This window comes from Hypanus sabinus, chromosome 29, assembly GCF_030144855.1.
Source record: "Hypanus sabinus isolate sHypSab1 chromosome 29, sHypSab1.hap1, whole genome shotgun sequence".
NCBI classification, from domain to species: domain Eukaryota; kingdom Metazoa; phylum Chordata; class Chondrichthyes; order Myliobatiformes; family Dasyatidae; genus Hypanus; species Hypanus sabinus.
The window spans coordinates 17921463-17945820 of record NC_082734.1 but is presented as its reverse complement, the minus strand read 5'-3'; the positions used below and the strand labels follow the sequence as shown (position 1 = coordinate 17945820).

Genomic DNA, 24358 nt, shown 5'->3' with positions numbered 1-24358 from the left:
AGAGTTGACATGGATAGGCTTTTTCCATTTGGAGTAGGGGAGATTCAAACAAGAAGACATGAGTTGAGAGTTGGGGGCAAAAGTTTAGGGGTAACACGAGTGGAACTTCTTTACTCAGAGAGTGGTAGCTGTGTGGAATGAGCTTCCAGTAGAAGTGGTAGAGGCAAGTACGATATTGTCATTTAAAGTAAAATTGGATAGGTATATGGACAGGAAAGGAATGGAGGGTTATGGGCTGAGTGAAGGTCGGTAGGACTAGGTGAGAGTATGTGTTCAGCACTGGCTAGAAGGGCCGAATGGCCTGTTTCCGTGCTGGAATTTCAGTGTTTCAGTGTTTGCTGTTGTGTGCTGGGGCAGCAGGCTGAGGGTAGCAGACACCAACAGAATCAACAAACTCATTCGTAAGGCCAGTGATGTTGTGGGGGTGGAACTGGACACTCTGACGGTGGTGTCTTAAAAGAGGATGCTGCTCAAGTTGCATGCCATCTTGGACAATGACTCCCATCCACTCCATAATGTACTGGTTAGGCACAAGAGTACATTCAGCCAGAGACTCATTCCACCGAGATATAACACTGAGCGTCATAGGAAGTCATTCCTGCCTGTGGCCATCAAACTTTACAACTCCTCCCTCGGAGTGTCAGACACCCTGAGCCAATAGGCTGGTCCTGGACTTATTTCCATTGGGCATGATTAACATTATTATTTAATTATTTATGGTTTTATATTGCTATATTTCTACACTATTCTTGGTTGGTGCTGCTGTAACGAAACCCAACTTCCCCCGGGATCAATAAAGTATGTCTATCTGTCTAATTGTTATATGGTTTTTTCAATGAGCGGTGGGTGAAGCAGAGTAAAGTTATCCCCTCTGGTTTGAGTCTGATGGCCAAGATCTCTGAAGATCTAACCTGGTCCCAGCATATTGATGTAGTTATAAGGGAGGCAAGACAGCGGCTATACTTTATTGAGTTTGAAGAGATTTGACATGTTAACAAATACGGTCAAAAACTTCTATTGACGCACCGTGGAAAGCATTTTGTCAGGCTGAATCACTGTCTGGTACGGAGGGGCTACCGCACAGGACCGAAAGAAGCTGCAGAGGGTTGTAAATCTAGTTTGCTCCATCTTGGGCACAAGCCTACAAAGTACCCAGGACATCTTCAGGGAGCTGTGTCTCAGAAAGGCAGCGTCCATTATTAAGGACCCCCGGCACCTTTTCTCACTGTTACCATCAGGTGGGAGATACAGAAGCCTGAAGGCACCTCTGCATTCCGATTCCAAAACGGACATTAAACCCTTGAACACCAACTCACTTTTTTAACATACATTATTAATGTTTTTGCACGTTTAAATAAATTCAATATACGTAATTGATTTACTTGTTTATTTATTATTATGCTTTATTTTATTTATTATTTTTCTCTCTCTGCTAGATTATGTATTGCATTGAACTGCTGCTGCTAAGTTAACAAATTTCACGTCACATGCCGGTGATAATAAACCTGATTTTGATTCTGAGGGGTAATAACTGTTCCTGAACCAGGTGGTGTGGGACTTTAGGTTCCTGTACCTTCCTCCCGATGGCAGCAGCGAGAAGAGAGCTTGTCCTGGGTGGTGGGTGCTGCTTTCCTGCGGCGGGCTCCGTGTAGTTTGCGCTCAATCCGAGCTATTCTGGGGGAAAATTAAAATCACGGCATATCCTTATTACAGCCACATATTTGTTCTCAAACCCGTGTCATATTCCCACTTCACCAGCCGTACCACGTGATGCCGGGGCGGCCCCGGTGCTGTAGTACCACGGGATACCCGAGGCGGCGCTGGCGCTGTAGTACAGGAGATGTCAGGGGTCTTTGATGCTGCAGTACCGCGGGCTACCGAGGGGTGACGCTGCTGCTGCAGACTCGCGGATTCCCGAGGGCGATGGCGCTCCAGTACCGCGGAATGCCGGGGGGCGGCGCTGCTGCAGTACCACGTGATACAGCGGGGGAACCGGAAGTGGTGCCAGGCGCTGCCGAGAGGCTCTGGAGCCGCTCCCATGGCGACCCGTGCGCTACAGGAATGGGCCCGGCGACAGGTCGACGGCTACCCCGGCGTGGAAGTGAAGAACATGACCTCGAGCTTCAGGGACGGCCTCGCCTTCTGTGCCATCATCCACCGGCACCGGCCGGACCTCATGTGAGTGTCCGAGGTGGGGATACAGGGAGCCTGGGGTATTTCGGGTGCTGAGGGGCCAGCGGTAGGCTGGGGGGATCAGACGGACAACGAGGGGTCAGCGGCAAGGAAGTCATCCCCACCGGCGCTGTTTTCTTTCAGCCGGGGGGCGGTCAGGCTAAGCGGCTGGTTCTGTGACGGTGGAAGAAGTCATTCATTGCCAGTGTCTTTGGTTGTGTCTCTGCCGCAGGCGAGGTCTCTTGGCTGGAGTTCTGTCTGGGCAAAATGAACTGATTCAGCTGGCCACAGTCGTAGTTTGGAAGGTTCCAGTAGAGTGGGCGACCACAACTTCTGCACCCGTCTGACCCGTGTTTTCCTTACTGTTAGCTAAACCCTGGGTTGATCGGTGTTGCCATTAATTTGTTTTCGTTGTGTTATTGTGGCTGTAGAATTTCGGACAGGGGCGCAGGTTTTTACGGTGATTTGCTGAGCGTCAGTTGGCGGTGTGTTCTCCCTGCGATGCAGTGTAGAACTCCTGGGATGGTTATTGCTGTGGAGACTTCAGAGTCAGATGATCATTATCAACACCGTGCTGTTGGTGTCGCTGCCATTTTCCGTGCAAGATTCCCTCTTACCTGGAATCTGATGTTTTGGGAGTATTAACTTGGCACTGTTCTGATGTTGGAGCCGGGTGACTAGCCAACACAGACTGGATGTGATGTGACCCTTGTTTCTGGTTATTCATCTAAAACAATCGGCTGGAGAGTGTTAGTTGAAATAAAATTCCAGGGTATTTTTCAACGTCCTATAATTTGTTACCTTGGTAATCTGCGGCCAGGCCTTTAACAGATTTAAGTGTGCAGGAGAGAAGTCAGTTTAAGAGGGCCAGTTCCAGGGCTGATCTCTGTGATAGTATTCAGATGGCTGATTTGATCACCAATGTTCTATAGCCACACTCACTCTCTCACACACACACACACACACACACACACACACACACACACACACACACACACACACACACACAATGCTGGAAGAACTCAGCAGGTCTGGCAACATCTATGGAAAAGAGTAAACAGTTGAAGTTCCGGGCTGCGACCCTTCATCAGGACCCATGAAGAAGGATCTCGGCCCAAAACATTGGCTGTTTACTCCTTTCCATGGTTGCTGCCAGACCTGCTGAGTTCCTCCAGCATTTTGTATGTGTGGTGCTTTGGATTTCCAGCATCTGCAGATTTTCTCATGCTTGTGACTGTTGTGTAGCTGACTGTAAAATTAATTATAGGGTGTTCACACAGAAGGTGATGTAGGGGGAGCTTCGGCAACCTGACTGTATGCCGCACTAGAGCACAGACACATGTGAATTCCGTGCACAATACTTCCAGTGTTTCTACAATCTAGTCCCTGAGTGATCAGGACCAGGGCCAGTTTGGGGCAATTGTGCCTTTTGTGAGGGTATTTGCAGCTGCTTGGGTTCAGTCAGGTTAGCAGTGTCACCCCAGGGGCTTCTGTGTCACTGAGAACAAGGCGAAGGTACAATAACTACCTCACTACCCTGGTTGGCAATGACAGCTATCTTGGAATTGAGCCCGAGTGTTTGGGATGGTGTCAGTGTGGATGTTGGGTAACAGGTTTACGAGTTATTTACATCTGTGTGGTTTGAGGCTCTACAGCAACTCTGGGTCGATTTTGTCGGCTCTTGCTGACTCACCCTGATCTTTAAATGACAAAATCGAACCTGCCTCTACCACTTCTACTGGAAGCTCATTTGTCAAGATTTGAAAGAGATGAGTACTCTTCAGAGGTCACTGCTCTTGGGTGGTCGGATTGTCAGGAAGTTATGAAGGTTAGAGGTAAAAAGTAAGGTTATTTCAAAGAAACATTCTAGCACCCCCCCCCCCCCATATTCCCAAACCTGGAAAATTGCACGCAGTTCTGTGCAAAAGCCTTAGTTAGGCACATCCCTACAGCTGGGGTGCCTGAGACTCTTGCACAGTACTGTGTTTGTTAACTTGGAACAGGGAGCGAGTTTGTAAAGAAAGGATGTTGGGAACGGTGAGGGCGGAGTGCCAAAGCAGGGATGTGGGCAGAGAAGGAGGGCCAGAGTCGGAGGTGCTAAAGTGGCTACAGGCACACCCAGCCCTGAGACAGCCGGTGAGGCAATTTGATCCCTAACAATTGGTTTATTGATCATTACAGTGTGTCTCTCTGATGCTTCCTGCTCCCTCCCCTCTCCCTTCCCCTTTTCTCAACCGTGATTTCCCTCCCCCCCCCCCCCCCGCCCCTTTCCCACTCTCAGTCCACAATAGAGAGCCGTATCAGAATCAGGTTTATCATCGCTCACAGATGTCTTGAAATTTGTTTGTTTTTTCTGTGGCAGCTATACATAAAATTACCACAATACTGTGTGAAAGTCTTATCACTTTAGCTATATATATGTGCCTACGATTCTTGCACAGTGCTGTATATTTTTAGATCTGTTTAAGGCCTCGATTTATTACACAATTCTGAACATGGGACTGAATGTGACGTTAGGAATTTCAAAGGAAGAGAGCCATTCTGTCTCTGACATTAGTATGACTGTTGTTTCATTGACACTTTGATCTGGGAATAAAAAGGTAACCGTTTCCAAGTCCTGCCATTGAAAAGGGTGAATGTAGTCTGTCTGCCTGCCTGTGAGGCTCTGTATTTCACTTTCACCGCCTGGGTCATTCTCACATGCCTCTATTTTTGTGCCCTGCACTTACAGTTGTCTCCACTGTTCCACATCGGAGCAGCTTCTCTTTACCTGCCGTACCTAAACCAGGTATAATCTTGCTCACCTCTATCAAATCTCCCTTCAACCTTCGTCACTACATGGAGAACAACCCCAGCTTCTCTAGCCTGAACTTGTAGCACCAATTCCTCATCCCTGGAACCGGTCTGGTAAATCTCTCAAGGACCCTCTAATCATTTCTAAAGTTTATCTATTTACATTTGTTGCTGAATCAGCTAAATAGTTTTTGCATAACTTCCTTACCTTTGTATTTGAGATCTCTCTTCATGAAATCCATGCTTCTTCAAGCCTTGCTGACTCCTTTCCCAGTATTTCCTGACACTTTATGTGACAGTAAAAGTCTTGGGCACATGTATATAGTTAGGATGTCCAAAACTTTTGCTCAGTCCTGTATTTGTGGAGTGGAGAGCGAGTTTGTAGATCAGGCGGGAGCAAAGGATGTTGGGAATGACACCGCGGGAGGGGTGTGGGTCAGAGGAGTGCTGGGGTGAGGAGGTGGTGCGGGTGCATGCATACCTGACTTTGAGACACAGTTGGTTTTATTGATCATTATAGTGTGTCCCTCTGGTACTTCCCAATCTCACCCCTCTCCCTTCCCCTTTCCCAGCCATGATTCCCCTCTCCCTGCCCCCTTCCCAGCCATGATTCCCCTTTCCCAGCCATGATTCCCCTTTCCCTGCCCCTTTCCCAGCCATGATTCCCCTCTCCCTGCCCCCTTCCCAGCCATGATTCCCCTTTCCCAGCCATGATTCCCCTTTCCCAGCCATGATTCCCCTTTCCCTGCCCCTTTCCCAGCCATGATTCCCCTCTCCCTGCCGCCTTTCCACTCTCAGTCCACAATAGGGACCCACATCAGAATCAGGTTTATCATCACTCACATATATCATGAAACTTTTTGCATCAGCAGTACAGTGCAAAATATGAAATTACTACAGCACTGTGTAAAAGTCTTAGCTGTATATATGTGCCTAAAACTTTTACACAGTTCTGTATGAACATGACACCTCAGTCCACATGCAGTGGGCTATTAAGCCTGTTTTGCTTCTCCACATCCCTTCTAGCAAAATGTGATGATGGTTTATTGTTGGCACACGTGTCAAGGTTCATTGAAAATGTGTCAAGTCATTACACAGTGCATTGACATAGTATGAGGTAAAACAATAACAGAATGCAGAATATAGTGTTACAGTTGCAGAGAAAAGTGCCCTCTAGTAGACAAAAAGTGCAAGGTCATAACCAGATTGAGGTCAAGGGCATAATCCTCTTTTACTAGAGAACTGTCCAATAGTCTGATAGCTGCAGGGTAGAAGCTGTCCTTGAGCCTGGTGGAGCATGATTCCTGATTGTATCTTTTGCCCTATCAGAGGGGAGAGATGAGAGTATATCCAGGGCAGGTGGGGTATTTGAGATGATAGTTGCTTTGCTGAGGCAGCGAGGTTGAGACAAAGTCCATGGACGGGAGGCTGTTTTCTGTGATGTTCTGAGCTCTGACTGCAACTCTACAGTTTCTCGTAGTTGTTGGCAGATCCGTTGTCATAGGATGCATCTGGGTTGGATGCTTTCTATGGTACATCGATAAAAATTTTCCTTTGTGGGATGGGAGGCTGTCACTGTGCAGAACCTGATGAAGGGTCTCGGCCCGAAACATTGACTGTTTTTATTCCCTTCCATAGATGCTGCCTGACCTGCTGAGCTCCTCTAGCACATTGTGTGCATTGCTCTAGATCTCCAGCATCTGCAGTACCTCTTGTGTCTAAAGTTAGAAGTAAAACTGTTAAATATATTCTGCAGATCAGGTTATATCTGAAGGTTACACATTTACCTTGATGTTTCACCAAGGCTGGTGAAAAGTTATCAACCCAGATCCTTAACTCTTTCTTTCCTCAGACACTGATTTAGTTGTTTACAGAACTTCCTTGCTTCAACTTCAGATTTCTGTCTGGTACGGGTGGTATTTTGTAGTTATGGAGAAGATCAAGTTAATAAGGCAGTGAGTCGCTGATGCATAGTGTTGGTTATTAAGGTTTGCACGTTGTAGCTGAAGGGAAGGGAGCAGTACCATTAATTTGATCCAGGTTAGACCAGATTCCAGTGTGCTGAGTCTAGGCGAGGGGTGACCTGCAAAGAGGAGCACTTTGTCTCTTCAGAGAACTAAGAAAGCTTAGGTGAACAAGGGACTGACTGTGATATAATTTATAAAGGCTGCTTGGGTTTGCCAAATGCTGTGGGAGGGGTTGAGGAAAGGAGGCTTTGGAAATGATGGAACATTCAGAATTGTTTGACTTTGTATAAAACCCAAATGGAAGGGAATTGCATTAGTGCAGTTTTACCGGACACAGTTATGGAAATTGAAGTTTGTCTGTTTCAGACAGAATTGGGATTAAGTGCATTAACAGGCAAGAAGAGGAAAACATTCATGGGACATGCTGAAGAAAGAACATGGCATGAGCAGTGTTAAACTAAAGGTTTACATCTTTTACATATCTCCTTCTGAAATCCACATCCATGCTTTTGTTAATTTCAAACATTGCTTTCTCGGCCAGAGTTCCACCACTTTCTGCCTGTTACGCCACTGGTGTTTAAGGCAGCAATGAAGGTCCTCCGTCCCTGGCAGTGATCAGTGCTTCTCTCATTATGTCAGTAGCTTCCACTCGAGTTTTCACTACTGTCAGTCATACAAGTGCCGGGTAGAGACTCAGGAATACCATCTTACTCAGATGTAGAAGGATTTGCCATGCCATTTCTGTAACAGTTGTCCTTTTGACCAGTTTGGCATGGGTGACGCTACTGAAAGTCAAAGCATAAAGCCCTGATACCAGTCAACTTGGCTTGCTGAGTCATTGAGGAACAGAAGCCTCCAAACCCTACAACAAGTTTGAGGTCCTCTTGGAGGCTCTAAAATTCAGCTCACATGAAAATCTATCTGTGTCACAATGTCTACCGAGTCTTGTCCATCAGTCTTTCATTTGGTGATTTCTGATCTACCAACAAATAACATATACATTCTCACATCCTTTTCTATCCCTTTCTCTATAATACTCTTCAGACTCCCCAGCAATGCTAGATTCTTCGACACTGAATTTTCATACATGTCCTGCAGTCCCTACCACCATTGGCTGCTTGACTGTAGTATCCACTGTGAAGTTTAAATCTTTCATCTTTTTCTCCTCTGATTATCACATTTTGCCCCCTCCCCACCTTCTTCAGATGTCTGTGAAATAGTTCTTTGAAACCATCTAACATTTCATTGGATTCTGACTGAAGAAACCATTCCTCCATTTTTCTCAAGTTGTCGCCAGCCCTTAACATTGTTAACTTTATCAGAATCAGGTTTAATATCACCGGCATATGTCATGAAATTTGTTAACTTAATAGCAGTACAATGCAATAAATGATAAATATGGAAAAAACATTACAGTAGTGTATGTATATTAAATAGTTCAACTAACTAAATAGTACAAAACATAAATTTAAAAAAAAGTAGTGAGGTAGTGTTCATGGATTCAATGTCTATTCAGAAATAGGATGGGAGAGAGGAAGAAGCTGTTGCTGAATCACTGAGTGTGTGCCTTCAGGCTTCTGTACCTCTCCTGCCTGATAGTAACAATGAGAAGAGAGCATGTACGAGGAGATCTGCAGATGTTGGAAATTCAAGCAATACACACAAAATGCTGGTGGAACACAGCAGGCCAGGCAGCATCTATAGGGAGAAGCACTGTCGATGTTTCGGGCCGAGACCCTTCGTCAGGACATGTCCTGGGTGTTGGGAGTTTTTATTGATGGATGACACCTTCCTAAGGCACTGCTCGTTGAAGATGCCTGTGATTGAGCTGAATAATTTTACATCTCTGCAGCTTACTTCAATTCTGTGCAGTAGCACCCCCCCCCCCCCCCCAAATACCTTTGGTGATGCAGCTTGTTAGAATGCTGTCCATGGTACATCTGTAGACATTTTCCAAGTGTTTTAGGTGACAAACCAAATCTCCTCAAACTCCTAATGCATCGATATGTTGGGACCAGATTAGGTCCTCAGAGATATTGACACCCAGGAATTTGAAATTGCTCACTCTCTCCACTTCTGAACCCTCTATGAGGATTGGTTTGTGTTCCCTCATCCTACCCTTTCTAAAGTCCACAATCAGCTCTTTGGTCATTGAGTGAAACATTGTCAACTTTATCACCTTCTCATAATAGTTCTGCTTGGGTAACTACACCTGTTTGGTTTCATTATTAACTATCCAGCAAACTGCTTGCAATGGACTTCCCTTCGTATTCTCTTAACTTTGCTGCTATTGTCTTCCCAGGGCTGATCCTTGACTCACTTAATTTTATACTGCCCCTTGGGAATATCATTGGAAACCACTTTGACTTCCACATGTATGTTGATGACCACCGCCCCCTGATACATCGTCCAGTTTTAGATGCATGTCATATTCCTCCAGCTAGTTATTGGGAAAATCAAAGTTAAGTTAGTCAGTTGGCTTATTATTGCATGTATCAAGGTACAATGAAAACTTGTCTTGCATGCCATCTGTACATTCCAACTGTTAACCATACAGTTGCTGAGGGAGTGCAGTGCAGGTAGACAATAAGGTGCAAGGCCACATCAAGATTGATTGTGCGCTCAAGTGTCCATTTAATCTTATAACAGCAGGATAGAAGCTGTCCTTGAGCCTGGCGGGACATATTTGATTCTTCCGTTTTTTCAGTCCAGTGGGAGGGGGAGCAGGAGGGAAGGTCCAGGTGGGAGTAATTCTTGATTATGTTATCTGCTTTACTGGGGCAGCCACAAGTGTAGCCAGAGTCCGTGGAGGGGAGGCTGGTTTTCGTGATGTGCTGAGCTGTGCGCACACCTCTCGGCAATTCCTTGCAGTCACGGGCAGAAGTGTTACCATACCAAGCTGCAAGGCACCAGCTAATTAATGTCTTTGATTTCTGGCAAAAATCCTCCACAGTTGTTCCAGTGCTTTCCTTGTTTTTTTCCAGAAAACTGAGCCAGACTGTTCACAATGCTGGTGTAACATTTGATCACAAAATGAGTGTTTGTCTGCATGTATGCACTGTCATTAAGAATGCAGACTTCCTTCTCTGTAATTGTATGTGACTCATACCTACCTCAGACTGATCAGATGCTGATTTGCATTTTTTCATTCGACGTTTCCAAAAGTGCCTCTTACCAGCTTCCCATTGTCTATCTACCACAAAATGACCCAAATGCAATTCACACAGAATCCAAATGTCACCAACGTATGTACAGTCGGCCCTTCTTGTCCGCGTGTAACACTCACCCAACAGGCTGGTATATGTCTAGGGGAAAAGGAAGATCTAGCCACACACCAGCCCCACCTCCCATACACGCAGGTGCCGTGGGAATCAAGTTTATGCCGCACGTACACACACAGTATCAAACTCACACCAGATACTGTTTTGAAATACACTCCAAAGATTTTACTAAAACTAAGAGTACTATGTAATTCAGTATATATGAAAGAAAAGAAAAAGTAAAAGGCGCCAACTTATCAAAGTTCAGTCAGTTTAGTGCACATCGTTGGAGCTCAACCATCGAACCATTCGACCCCTCGTCACTTTCCTCCGACCTCCACGTCCTCGCACCTGGGACCACCCTGTGGTCAACCAAGCAGTGCAGCGCACATCCACCTTCCTCGGCGTCTCCTTCCCGACCCCCCCTGAAAAAACCGCAAAAACCCCCAAGCTCCCAGCCTCACAAGACAAAATAACATCCCCATTGGTTAACAAATGAATACAATCCCCATATCAGCAAGTCTAAAGCTAAACAACTGCGAGAGAAACACTTATTAGACAAAGAAGCATTCCTACTCTGAACAAACCAATTTTGAGTAACATACACAGGACATTGTACACGCGGATTCAACCAACCGCAGAGCGGGAAAACCCGGAAGTTCTCTCCAGCACTCATTGCTTGAGCATGTACAGACTTTTCTCTTGTCGTTATTCCCTAAACAATACAGTATAACAACTACTTACATAGCATTTACATTGTATTAGATATTATAAGGAATCTAGAAATGACTTAAATGTACAGGCAGTCCCCGGGTTATGAATGAGTTCCGTTCCTGAGTCCGTCTTTAAGTCAGATTTGAAGTTGGAACAGGTACATCAGATATTATTTAGTGTCAGTCAGTCAAACGTTTTTCTTAGTATATAGTACATAGTTTACCTTTCTAAGCATAGAAAACACTTAAGAAACATACGTATTTCAATAATTTAACCACTGCGTTGCTTAGTAATAATTGTAGCTTTCATCGGGGCAGGACCTTTCATATGCTCCATTAAAATTGTTCCGATCGTTGACTGACTGTAGCCTAACGCTTTTCCAATGACAGATGGTGTTTCACCTCTTTCTGATTGCTTTATTACTTCCACCTTATCTTCTCTCGCGATTGTGATTATTTTCGTGAACAGAAACACCGCGGATTCAGAGCTGCAACGCCAGGTCCTAATGTCCACCACACGGAAACACATTAAATAAAGTCCAGGGTTCCGCTGGGTCCTAAAGACCACCGCATTATACATGTTAAATAAGGGACTTGAGCATCTGTAAATTTTGGTATCCGTTTGGTGGGGGGGGTTCCTGGAACCAATACCCCATGGATAAGGAGGGCCGACTGTATTAGAATTTGTTGTCTGGTGGCAGCAGTACAGTGCATTAGATAAAATTCAATAAGAAATATATTAAAAATAAATTTAAAAAGTAGTGCAAAAATAGTGAGGTAATGTTCATGCAACACCCATAAAATGCTGGAGGAGCTCAGCAGGTAATGTTCATGGGTTGGTTCATTGTTCATTAAAAATTTGATGGTGGAGGGGAAGAAGCTATTCTGAAAATGTTGAATGTGTGTTTTCAGGTTCTGATTGTGGTAATGAGAAGAGCGCGTGTCCTGGATGATGAAGGGGTTTGGGGGGTGGGACCTTAAGGATGGATGCCACCTTTTGAGGCATTGCCTTTTGAAGATGTCTACAATGCTGGGGACGCAATTGGCCATGATGGAGCTGGCTGAACTTGCAACTTTCTGCAGATTTTTCTGATCCGGTGCAGTGGCCCCTCCACACCAGATGGTGATGCAGCCAGTTAGAATACTCTCCACAGTACATCTGTAGAACTTTGTGAGTGTCTTTGGGACATACCAAATCTCCTCAAACTCCTATTGAAATGTAGCTGCTATCATGCCTTCTTCAGAATTTTTTCAGTATTTTGAGCCCAGGATAGATCTTCAGAGTTGTTGACACCCAGGAATTTGAAACTATTCACCTCTTTCACTGCTGACCCCTTGAGTATGACTGGTGTGTCTTCCTTTGACCTACCCTTCCTGAAGTCCACAATCAATTCCTTGGTCTTATTGTTGTTCAGTGCAAGGTGGTTGTTGTGACATCACTCAACCAGCTGATCTGTCTCACTCCTGTATGCCTCTTCGTCACCAGCTGAACTTCTGCCAACAATGGTTGTGTCATCGGCAAATTTATAGATGGTGTTTGAGCTGTGACGAGCTGCACAGTCATGGGTTTAGAGAGAGAGCAGAGGTTTAAGCACGCATCTTTGAGGTGTGCCCGTGTTGATTGTCAGCGAGGAGGAGGCATTATTTCTGATTCACACTGTTTCTCTCAGTGAAGTCAAGGATCCAATTGTAGAGGGAGGTGCAGGGGCCCAAATTTTGAAGCTTGTTAGTACTGAGGGGGTGATGGTGTTGAATGCTGAGTGCCTTCTTGCTGCTCACTGACCTGATTTGGCTCCTGGTAAAGCGATAAATTTATTCCAGAACTCCCATCCTTTTTTCCAAGTCCATGGCCTCGCTCCTCTTGTGTAGCCCTCCTTTTGATACAGCGTCATTTCTGCATTCTGGACTCCTGACTTTAATTGCTCCACTGTACAGCAATATCTCCGCTGCTGGTGCTTGGAAATCTGTACCTGCCTCCCTAAGCAGCTCTTCCATACTTAAAACCCTCCTTTTGCTGATCCCTTTTTGATTTAAGCTTGTTTTCTCCTCTGGATTGGTTCCAATTTTTCTCTCATTACTTTCAAGATGTGTGGAACTTTTTCTGCTGTTTAAGATGCTAAATAAAACCCCACAGATAAAAATGTGCGAGTAATGTTTTTCAAATGTTGTACCACAGTTGTTTGCAGCATGACTTGGGTGAGAATGAGGATCTGAATAGTAATTGTGTAGATGAGATCCTCCAAGAGGACCACAACCTTGTCATTAGGTTTGGAGGCTTACATTGCTCAATGACCCAGAGAGCTATGTTGGCTAGAGTCAGGGCTTTATGTTTTGGCTCTTGGTAGGGTCACCTATGTTAAACAGGTCAAAGGACAGAGGATAGACTCAGAGTGGCCCACCAATCCTCCAGGTTCAGGGGTTCAGCTCAGGGCCAACAAACTTGACTGGTAAAACAGAAACTGTTTTGGAAACAGCAACCCTTCTACATCTTTGAGCAGCAGTATTCCTGAGTCTCCACCCAAGACTTGCATGGCTGACAGTAAACCGAGAGGAAGCTACTTACACGATAACAGAAGCTGTGAATGCCGCCAGAGATGGAGGATGTTCATTGCTGCCCTAAGCGCCTGCGGTGTTACGGGCAGAAAAAGAAGAAATGAATGGTGCAGCTATGGATAGTGAAGGAGCATATTGGGATATAGATCAGCTGGGAAGTTGGTTGGAATGGTGGCAGTTAGAGCTTAACTCAGACAAGGGTGAGCTAATGCATTTTGTGAGGTCGAATTCGAGTAAAGCATGGAGTAAATATCAGTAAGTCTTGGCGTACAGAGAGACCTTGAGGTGCACGTCCATAGCTCTCTGAAGATTGACGGGGTAATGTGAAAAGCATTGGCGGATCATGTTGCAGGCGTACAAAACACAGGTTGGTCAGCACTGGAGGCGCGTATGGTTCTGAAAGCCACGCAAAAGGATGTGGTGGCAGGTAGTGAGGGTGAAGAAGAGATGGAACCTGGAATGGGGGGCTATGATTATTGGATTGACTTGGTTTATTCTCACTTGAATGTGGGAGTCTGCCCCCCCCCCCCCCAATTCACCTACACACCTGGAATTTGATACTATCCACAAATTTAGAAATGAATCCCAAGTTTAGGTAAACACCACTGCCCGTCACCATCCACAGCATATGTGTATAACACCATGGATAGGATGAATTCACTCAGTCTCTCTCCCAGGGTTGGGGAATCAAGGACTAGAGCTCATAGGATTGAGGTGAGAAGGGAACATTTTTAAACAAAATGTGGTATATGTGGAATGGGCTACCGGAGGAGGTGATTGAAGCAGATGGAATAAAAACTTTAAAAGACACTTGGACACGTACGTGGATAGGAAGAGTTTAGGTTATGGGCTAAATGGGACTGTCTTGGGTGGGGCATCTTGGTCAGCCTGGACCAGTTGGACAAAGGATCTGTTTTGATGCTTCATAACTTTATGACTATATTTCATTAGGAGCTTGAGGGGAATTCGTTTGTCACCAAAGGCACTCGCAAATTTCTACATGGAGAGCATTCTAATTGGCTGCTTCACTGTCTGGTGTTGGTCTACTACACAGGATTGAAATAAGCTGCAGCAAGTTGTAAACTTGGTCAACTCCATCATGGGCACTAGCCTCCATAGTATTCAGGGTGTGATGCTTCAAATATGTGGCGTCCATCATTAAAGATGCCCATCACCTAGGACATTCTTAGTCCTGACGAAGGGTCTCGGCCTGAAACGTCGACAGCGCTTCTCCCTATAGATGCTGCCTGGCCTGCTGCGTTCCACCAGCATTTTGTGTGTGTTGCTTGAATTTCTAGCATCTGCAGATTTCCTCGTGTTTGCATTCTCTGTTCTCATTGCTACAATTAGGAAGGAGGTTCAGGAGCCAAGCCTGAAGGCGCACACTCCACAATTCAGGAACAGCTTCTTCCCTTCTGCCATCTGATTTCTGAATGGCCATTGAATCCATGAACGCACTACTTATATAACTATATAATATATATACTTACTGTGATTCACATGTTTTCTCTATTATCATGTATTGCATTGTACTGCCACCACAGAGACAACAAATTTCAGGACATAAGCTGGTGATATTAAACCTGATTCTGATGATAGACATCTTAGCACCCACTTGGTTTTCTGTCTCGTTATTTACAGGCTTTTCCAATCTGAAGCCAGCTAGCTGTCTCATTCTTCTTGCCTTCTCCAAACTTACTCATTAATCGACTCTGAGGTTCCTCGTCAAAGACCTTTTGAAAGTAGACTCATTACACCTGAACATTTGCTCTTCTCTTCTCCCTTCTCACTCAGTCTCTTGGTTATTGTTTCAAAAAAGTTCTATCAGATTGATCAAACAAGGTGCAGTCTTTTGAAATCCGTGAATGGGAGTAGCATTGCAGGCTATGGCCCAGATGCTGGTGGTTCAGCATGGACTAGATGGGCCGAAAAGCCTGTTTTTGTGCTGTATGATGCTTTGGAATATCATTAATCTGAGAAGTTCTCTTCCTAGTACTGATTTGATCTTAACTCCCCTGCAGTGTTTATTTCCTTTCTGAAATGTGATTGTTACTTTAGCTGTCCTAACATTCTCAGGTAACATTATATCTAAATACCTTTGTTATCCTCCCTGGATCTAAACCTAGAAATTTCCCTTATAGAGAGTTTTACATGTTGTTTACTGGATAGGAACACCCTCCTTCCTGTCCTTTCACCTCTTCATCCTGTTTAATTAATATTAGGTTATTAAAATCTCTCACTATTTTCTGTCTTTATTTATTACCCTAATTGTTTTTCATCCTTCTCTTCTCCCCTACTGTTAGGTGTTTCTAGACTGTGTTACAATCGATCTTTCCCTCTGCTGCTATTACATGATGCCAAATAAGTTCTGCCACTCTGGCTCCCACTGTATCCTTTCTAAACATGTTTACCCTGTAATTAATTAAGAATCCTAAATTCTCCCTGGACATCGGTCAGTATCGTGGGTTCTTCCAGTCCATGGTTGCCTGCTTATTACAGACAGACACTATTGCTGTTCAGTCAGAGAAGCTCATATTTAATAGGATTTCCTCTCACTTCGTGGTTAGATGTCATTTTGGGCTTCCAGTCTATTTGTTTCCTTGCTGTCATTGTTCTCTTGTTCATTCCAATGGTGTTTTTCCTGTTGTATTTATATTCTGTCTGCATCTGTTTCTTGTTGATCCTTTGCATTTCTTGCTGGTTGAGAGCCTTTGCTACCTTCCTGTTTACTTTTTCTACTGAGGCAGACATCCTTTGCTATTTCTATGTGGTTTCCCTTTCTTTAATTTTCTCCTAGTGCATATCAGTTACTTCCCTGGTTGTCTCAAAGCTTGCCCGTTAATCAATTTGACCTCTCCATGCGCCCTTTGTGTAAAAGGGCGTCACAGTTGAACCTCTCTTCCACCTGGTGAGGTTTGGAAACTATTTCACACCCTTCTGTATCAGACGTGGCACTGAATTAATCTTAGACAAGCGGAGTCCCTTGTAATCAAAAGATATCTCCTTCAGCTATAAATTTCATTTAAATCTACAATCACTCAAACATGAGAAGGTCTTCAGACGGTTGAAATCCAGAGTGACACACACACAACGCTGGAGGAACTCAGCAGGTCAGGCAACGCCTATGGAAAAGAGTAAACAGTTGACATTTTGGGCTGGGCACTTCTTCAGGACTGGAAAGGAGAGGGGAAGATGCCAGAATAAAAAGCTGGGGGTTGGGGGAGCTATCTAGAAGATGATAGGTAAAGCCAGGTGGGTGGGGAAGGTCAAGAGCTGGAATTACTCAACGTCCACAGTATTCTAGAAGAAAGAATTCCAGAAATTTCCAACCCTGAGAGAAATAATATCTCCTTATTTCATTGGCAGGGAGATAGCTCTACCCCTAGTTTTAGACACCTCCACCAGGGCACGTATTCTTGCAACATCTTTCTTATCAACCCTACCAGACTTCAAAATGTTGTGCATCTCACTGAGATTTCTCATTCATCTAAGCCAGGAGTTCCCATCCTGGGGTCCGTGGCATAAAAAAGACTGGGAGCCCTTGATCTAAGCACTAAGAGAGTATGTTCAGTCTTTATTTGACGGAAACGCTTTTCATCCTAATATTGTGAATCTTTAATCATTATCCCCAAAGCATACAAATAAAGGAAGAAACTAAAGGTGGTATAAGATCAGCCCTTGCTGCTACCGCACGTTTGGAATGTCTGTGGAATAATCTCATTTACTCAGTGGCTGTAAGGGTTTGCCAGGTGAAAACAATGGTACTGAGAGCGAGCTGTCCTCTCATCTCGGTACGTTGGCCACAAGTAACACTTTCTCTGTGGTGTTCTCTGCTTTTAAATATCTGTAACCCGGCTGTATTCAACTTCTGCTGTGAATACATGTAGAGTGCTTGTGATCCTCTTGCAGGGCAAAAATTCTTCATGCTTTTTGATTTAAGTGCTACTAGCTTTACACTCATAAGCAAACAGCTGGAGGAATCTTGAGGTCAAGTGGCATCTTTGGAGACAAAAGAGATGGTCAGTGATTCAATTTAATATCAGAGAATGTATATAGTATACAGCCTTAAATTCTTACTCGTTAGAGACAACCACAAAACGGAGAAAGAGTGAATGACAGAAGAACATTAGGACCCCAAAGCCCCCCTTCTCCACCCCTAATTATTCCAGCAAAAGCATCAGCCCCATTATCACCCACCATGCAAAAGCAAGCCCCCATGATCAAAAACTACTGTTCATCCCAACACTTCAACACCTCAACTGCCCCTCCCCCAACAAGGGAAAAAAAGCTGTCAGTTGGCCACAGGTTGCTGTTTCGATGTTACAATCTGCAGTATCGCTCATTCGAGATCCCTCGACTCAAGAATCAGCAAACTTGTTCTCACCATAGAGAAAGGGGGAAAGACTGACTGACAGCCCAGCCCGCTGTTGAGATGGTTCAGTCCCCTGTGACGCTTCAGTTGGCAACATTGGCAAGGAATCGGTTGTCTACAGGGCCCAACCCCGAAGGCACAGGCTGTTCCTGGAGATTCCAACACGCCAGACTGCTCGACAAGTTCTGAAGAGCGAAAGCTCACGGTCTGTGAAGAGCATAGTTTAAGCACTGCTGTAGGTCATGGACTTTGACATGATCCCAGCTTCCTCAAAAAAGGAGAAAGAGACATGAGAACAGGAGATTTAAACTGTTTCACAGATGAACTGGAAATCACCCAGGTCCACAAAAGCCTCTGGCACCACCCTCAGCTCCTTCCACTGCATTCTCGATGTTTCAGGTATCGACGCAGAGAGTCGACCCAAAGCATCAGCTGTTGCTTTGTTTCCACAGATGCTGTTTGGTCCACTGTGTTCCTCCAGTAGTTTTTATTTTGCTCCAGGTTACTTCCGTTGTGCCATCACTTGACTCCTTAGCCCTACGGTGGCATAATAATGCATACAGAGAAGGAAAATAGAAGTTTAAGCCAGAATGGAAAGAACGTTTTGTGTTTGTTTAAAAATAGCCATCTGTTACCTTTTCTACAAAGCACAAAAAGAATCAGATTTTTTTCATTAGAAATGAGCAGAAGCAAAGTAATAACGTCAAACATCTTTATTTCTGCCTCTAGTACACTTACTGCCTGTTACTCCACTGGCGTTTAGGGCAGCAATAAAGGTCCTCCATCTCTGGTGGTGTTCAGGGCTTCATTCATCATGTCAGTAGCTTCATCTACTGTCAGTCACACAAGTCTCTGGTGGAGACTCAGGAATACCGTTGCACTCAGATGTAGAAGGATTCTTCATTGCTGTTTCCATTACAATCTTGTTTTACCTGAGCTGAACCCCCGAACCTGGAGGACCGGTGAACCACTCTTAGTCTGCCCTCCACCCTCTGAGCTATTTGGCATGGGTGACCCTACTAAGAGCCAAAGCCTAAAGCCTTAACTCCAGCCAACATCGCTCTCTGGGTCATTGAGGCACACAATCCTCCAAACCACAAAGTTGTGGTCCTTTTGGAGGTGTCTTTAGTATGGAATTTATCAGAAGGAGATGTTATTATTTCATGGAATATCACTTGTATGAGACATCAGCTGTTTGGTAGTGAATTCTAGAATAATACTGCAGAAGTAAAGGCATTTTAATATAATAAACATAAAACCAACCAATAAAGCAAATCTAAATGTGTGTTCCACAGTACAGAGAGCCTTATCTCCCAGATCAGTGCTTGCAGAATGCAAAAAAAACTGAAAGAATACTGTAGCTTGTAATCTCGCTCTTGACAAATCGAAGGCAATAAGCCTCAACTGGAATTGTGTCTTCATGAGTGAAACTGAAAGAACAAATGGTGGATCTTAAAAAAGAAACTAGTTGCAATATTGATGCACCGGACACAGGTTTGAAAATGATTGTGCACTGTTGCATAAACTTTTTGTTCTTTGAATAGATGCAGAAATTTCTGTGGCAGACTGTTCAAATGTCCCAGATTTCTCCTGCCTGCTGCATCCTCAGTGAACATCTTACCGACAGATATCTGAATTACTTACGTGATCTTGAAATCATCAGTTTCACCTGTTCAATTGAGGAAGTTCATTGACAGTTCAAAAACAAACCCTAAAAAAGCTGAAGCTTAAAGCCAAATGCTGTGACATATTGTCAGATGATTATCAGCCAGCAGTGTTCTAAATAACTTTGTACCACTGTTGGAGCCTGTCGGTGCTTTCCTTAAAGAATGAGGCAAGTTTCATTGGCAACTTGAAGATAAACAATAGATGCAGGGGCCTACTTTTCTACTGATACTGTGAATCAACCAAGAACCTTCAAGTTGGGACTCCTAGGCATGAGAAAGATCAGAATCGGGTTTAACATTCCCGGCATGTGTCATGAAATTAGTTAACTATGCAGAAGCAGTACAATGCGATAATAACAGAGAAAATAACTGAAATGCAGTTTGAATATATACTAAATAGTTAAATTCGTGCAAAAAAAAGAAATAAAAAAAGTAGTGAGGTAGTGTTAGTGTGTTCAATGTCCATTCAGAAATCGGATGGCAGAGGGGAAGAAGCTGTTCCTGAAGCCTTCAGGCTTCTGTACCTCCTTCCTGATGGTAGCAATGAAAAGAGGGGATGTCTTGGGTGATGGGGGTCCTTAATGATTGAGGCATTGCTCCTTGAAGGTGTCCTGGATACTACAGAGGTTAGTGCCCGTGATTGAGCTGGGTAAGTTTTCAACTCTCTGGAGCTTACTTTGATCCTGTGTAGTAGCCCTTCCCCCACCTTCTCCCAATACCAGGAAGTACAGGTCCTCCCCAGGTAATGAACGCCAGACTTATGTCCACTGTGTTCGTACAAACAAGTGAACTAGCAGGGTGGAGTTGCATGGCTGCAGGCATCTTTTGTCATGCGGAATCCTGGTTTATGGCAGTAACTGAAAGGCTGAGTTAAACACCCTAGTGGTTGCCTATCTTTTTATTTAAATGTATTGCTGAGCATCTGCATTTCCGACTTGTAAACTGTTCCAGTTACAAGATGTTCTTAGGGACAGAGCCCTGCTTATCTGATCTTTCCAGGGCAAGTTATGGCAGCGTAGCAGTTTGTGTAACGCCCTACAGTGCCAGAGATCAAGATCAATTCCCACAGTCTGGAAGGAGTTTGTGTAATTTCTCCGTGACCACGTGGGTTTCCTTTGCATGCTTCGTTTCGTCCCAGGTTCCAATGATATGGGCTAGGGTTAGCAAGTTGTGAGCAGTCTGTGTTGGTGCTGCAAGAATGGTGACACTTGCAGGCTGTCCCCAGCGCAATCCTTGGACCGCGTTGGTCGTTGACACAAAATGACGCGTTTCACTGTATGTCTTGATGCTTCAATGTACTTGTGACAAGTGAAGCTAATCTTGTCTTTAAAATGTCAAGAGGCTTCAGTAACTTTGTCTGTCTCAATGAAAGCATTAATGAATTGCCAGAAAAAAATCAGAAACTTGAGGAAAAAGCACAATCACTGCGTGATGACTTTCAGGCCATTTTTGAAGAATTGGAGGTCCTGGGTTAATTTTAACTCTAAACCCATTCAGAGTTGATATATTAATGGAAGCGACCTAATTTTCAAAATGTTCAGAATTCTAGAAAGTCCAGGCTCTAAAGATGATGCAAAGTCACACTACCTTTATATTGTGCAAGAAATGGTGCAGAATATAGTATCCCAACTGAAGAAAACAAATAGCACAGCTTATTGTTGTCAATTGCTGAAGGTTATCGATAAAAACTTTGTGGATTCCTTGCAAAGTGTCACCTGAGCCACTTTCAATCAGATTGTTAAAGGTTTATGAATAGATTGGAGAGTAACAGCTCCAGCAGGCAACTGTAATTCTGTAGGGGAGGGTGAGGAAGTTCAGATCCCTTTAAGGCACAGGATTGTGAATTATGAGGTAGGTTACTTAAGTGGTAACATTTATTGGGCTTAAGGAAAGAATTGAGGATTCAGTGACTGCAGAGAATCATAACTTTTTGAATTTTAAAAAAAGCTAGAAATGGTCACGTTAGGTCACATTTACAGAAAAGAGAACTCATTCATGATCTTTCATCCACTGAAAAATGGACTTTAAATTTGGAGAATTGGGAGGGAAGGGCAAACAGAAAAATAAGTGAAAGGTGTGGGGTAGACACACATTTGTTAAAGTAAAAGTTACCAAACCCTAAAAAAAATGAGAATAAAGAACAATTTCCGAATTTTCTAATCCAGAGTTCTGATCATCTCAAATAAAGGTGCTAGAATTGCTAGATATGCTAAGCCCAAAATTTTCCAGCAGGAAGATTTGTCCAAACTGTTCCTTCTACTTCAAACAAGTTTGCAGCGTCACTTCAGGGGACAGTAGCTGAAAGAAGAGTGGAGCAGAGAATTATAGTGACAGGAAGCTCAGGGTCATATTTGTAGGCTGAATAGGATTTCTCTGCAAAGTATTCATCGAGTTCATGAATCCCCATTGGAGAGCAGATCACATCATACACCGATCATGTTAGTGTATTAAACTGAAAGGTGGCTGGTTCACTTGAGTGGTTTCTGGATGATGGGAGGCTTAAAGGGCAAGTGTTTTATCCGGTCTGTTAGGAAGGAATAATGGTGCTTAATTCCCTGAAGGTGGAATCTCATGTGGATAGGGTGGTGAAGAAAGCTTTTGGTATGCTGGCCTTTATAAATCAGAGCATTGAGTATAGGAGTTGTGATGTAATGTTAAAACTGTACAAGGCATTGGTAAGGCCAAATTTGGAGTATTGTGTACAGTTCTGGTCACCAAATTATAGGAAAGATGTCAACAAAATAGAGAGAGTACAGAGGAGATTTACTAGAATGTTACCTGGGTTTCAGCACCTAAGTTACAGGGAACGGTTGAACAAGTCAGGTTTTTATTCTTTGGAGCGTAGGAGGTTGAGGGGGGACTTGATAGAGGTATTTAAAATTATGAGGGGGATAGATAGAGTTTAAGTGGATAGGCTTTTTCCATTGAGAGTAGGGGAGATTCAAACAAGAGGACATGAGTTGAGAGTTAAGGAGCAAAAGTTTAAGGGTAACACGAGGGGGAATTTCTTTACTCAGAGAGTGGTAGCTGTGTGGAATGAGCTTCCAGTAGAAGTGGTAGAGGCAGGTTCGATATTGTCATTTAAAGTAAAATTGGATAGGTATATGGACAGGAAAGGAATGGAGGGTTATGGGCTGAGTGCGGGTCAGTGGGACTAGGTGAGAGTACGCGTTCGGCACAGACTAGAAGGGCCGAGTTGGCCTGTTTCCAAGCTGTAATTGTTATATGGTTATAAGGTACAAGTAGGGGAATGTGGCTAGTGGTGGATAAAGGAAGAATCAACCAAAGCGTTGGAGAATCAGTCCCTACTGAAGAGAAGAGAAATTGTGTCTGGTTGGTGGCACTGGTAGAGGGGTCAGAAGGTGAGGAACGTGAGGACAAAGGGCAGCTAGTTCTGGGGCTGGGCAAAGGGGGTGACAGCAAAAGTGAAGAAATGGAGCAAATGGCCAGTTGGGGAAATGGTGCTGTCAGAACAGGAAGGAGGGGAACTGGGGAAATTGAATAGTCTTTGCAGGAGGATGTTTTGAATGCAACTACAGGTAGAGTTGGGGATGTGGCTCTGTCCTTGCCTTCCCTCTCGTCCCTCAGCCTTGTCTCTGACAGTATCCACTCTCCCACACAGCTATTAGCCACCCTTTCTATCTTTCTGCACCTGTCCCTCACTTGTGGTTCTCGCTCCTGTCCCATATAGCTTTCTGCCTCTCCTTTCCCCTCCTCCTGGATCTGTCTGTCCTCTCCAACCTTCCTGACTGTGCACACCCCAAGTTGATCTAACCCTCTGCTTTACCTCTTTGGCTTCCGGCAAAGAAGGGGTGAGTTCACATTTTTGCATTAGTTGTCAGAGGTAGCTGTTGACAGAAATAGTATGACCTTGAGCTGTTGTAGTGCAGTTAGCTTTGTGCAGAGCTGGTTCTGGAGGTGGGCTGTTGCAAAGGAATGTGTAGTAAGTATTGCTTCATACGGTGAATGCTGATCATGACATTCCTGATCATATTTACTTTAAATAGTCTAAATGAACAATATTTTTGAGGAGAAAAAAATACCATTAGCTGAGGTACCAAAGTTTTGAGTGCATTCCAATCAGAAAGAAACTTCTTTTGGATTAATTTGGTTTCTTGTGATCTTTTTGTGCTGTTTATATATTAAGCATGAACTATTTACCCAAAACACCCAAACCAATTTGAGTGTCCAGAAGATATGGTAATAAAGCGTATAAGCACAACAAAATAATAAGCTTCCTTTATTATCAGAAAACAGGAAGCACAAATAAACCACTCTAAATACAGTCAGCCCTCCTTAACCACGAGGGATTGGTTCCGGGATCAAATGTTAATAGTAAAGTGATTAGAAAGAGGTGAAACGCCATCGGTCATTGGAAAAGTGTTAGGCTACAGTCGGTCAATGATCGGAATAATTTTAAAAGGCAAATTGAGAAAGGCCCTGCCCCGATGAAAGCTACAATTATTACTAAACAACGCAGTGGTTTAATTATTGAAATATAATATGTTCTTAAGTGTTGTATATGCATAGGAAGGTAAAATATATGCTAAGACAAACGTTTGACTGATGCTAAATAATACCAGATGTTCCGACTTACTTAGCAAGAGAACTTCTGGTTTTCTTCGATCCCGATCCCTGATAACCTATGCACATCCTCCCATATACTTTAAATCAGCTCTAGATTACTTATAATACTAATACAACGTAAATGCTATGTAAATAGTTGTTATACTGCATTGTTTAGTGAAAAATGACAAGAAAAAAAGCCTGTACTTGCTCGAACAAGAAGTGCTGGAAGAGCACATCCGGGTTTCCTCAATTTACAGTTGGTTGAATTTGCGCATGCGGAACTCGCGGATAA

At 43.9% G+C, this 24358-nt stretch overlaps 1 protein-coding gene across 1 annotated transcript in view; it reads left to right on the top strand.

Moving 5' to 3' along the window:
- The first annotated feature begins 1411 nt into the window (after positions 1-1411).
- micall1a (MICAL-like 1a) overlaps positions 1412-24358 on the top strand; it is a 97244-nt gene continuing 74297 nt past the window's right edge. Inside the window, exon 1 of the mRNA XM_059953838.1 lies at positions 1412-2178. Within this exon, the coding sequence (XP_059809821.1) occupies positions 2039-2178 (140 nt within the window). The 5' untranslated portion in view covers positions 1412-2038. The remainder of the gene's footprint in view (positions 2179-24358) is intronic.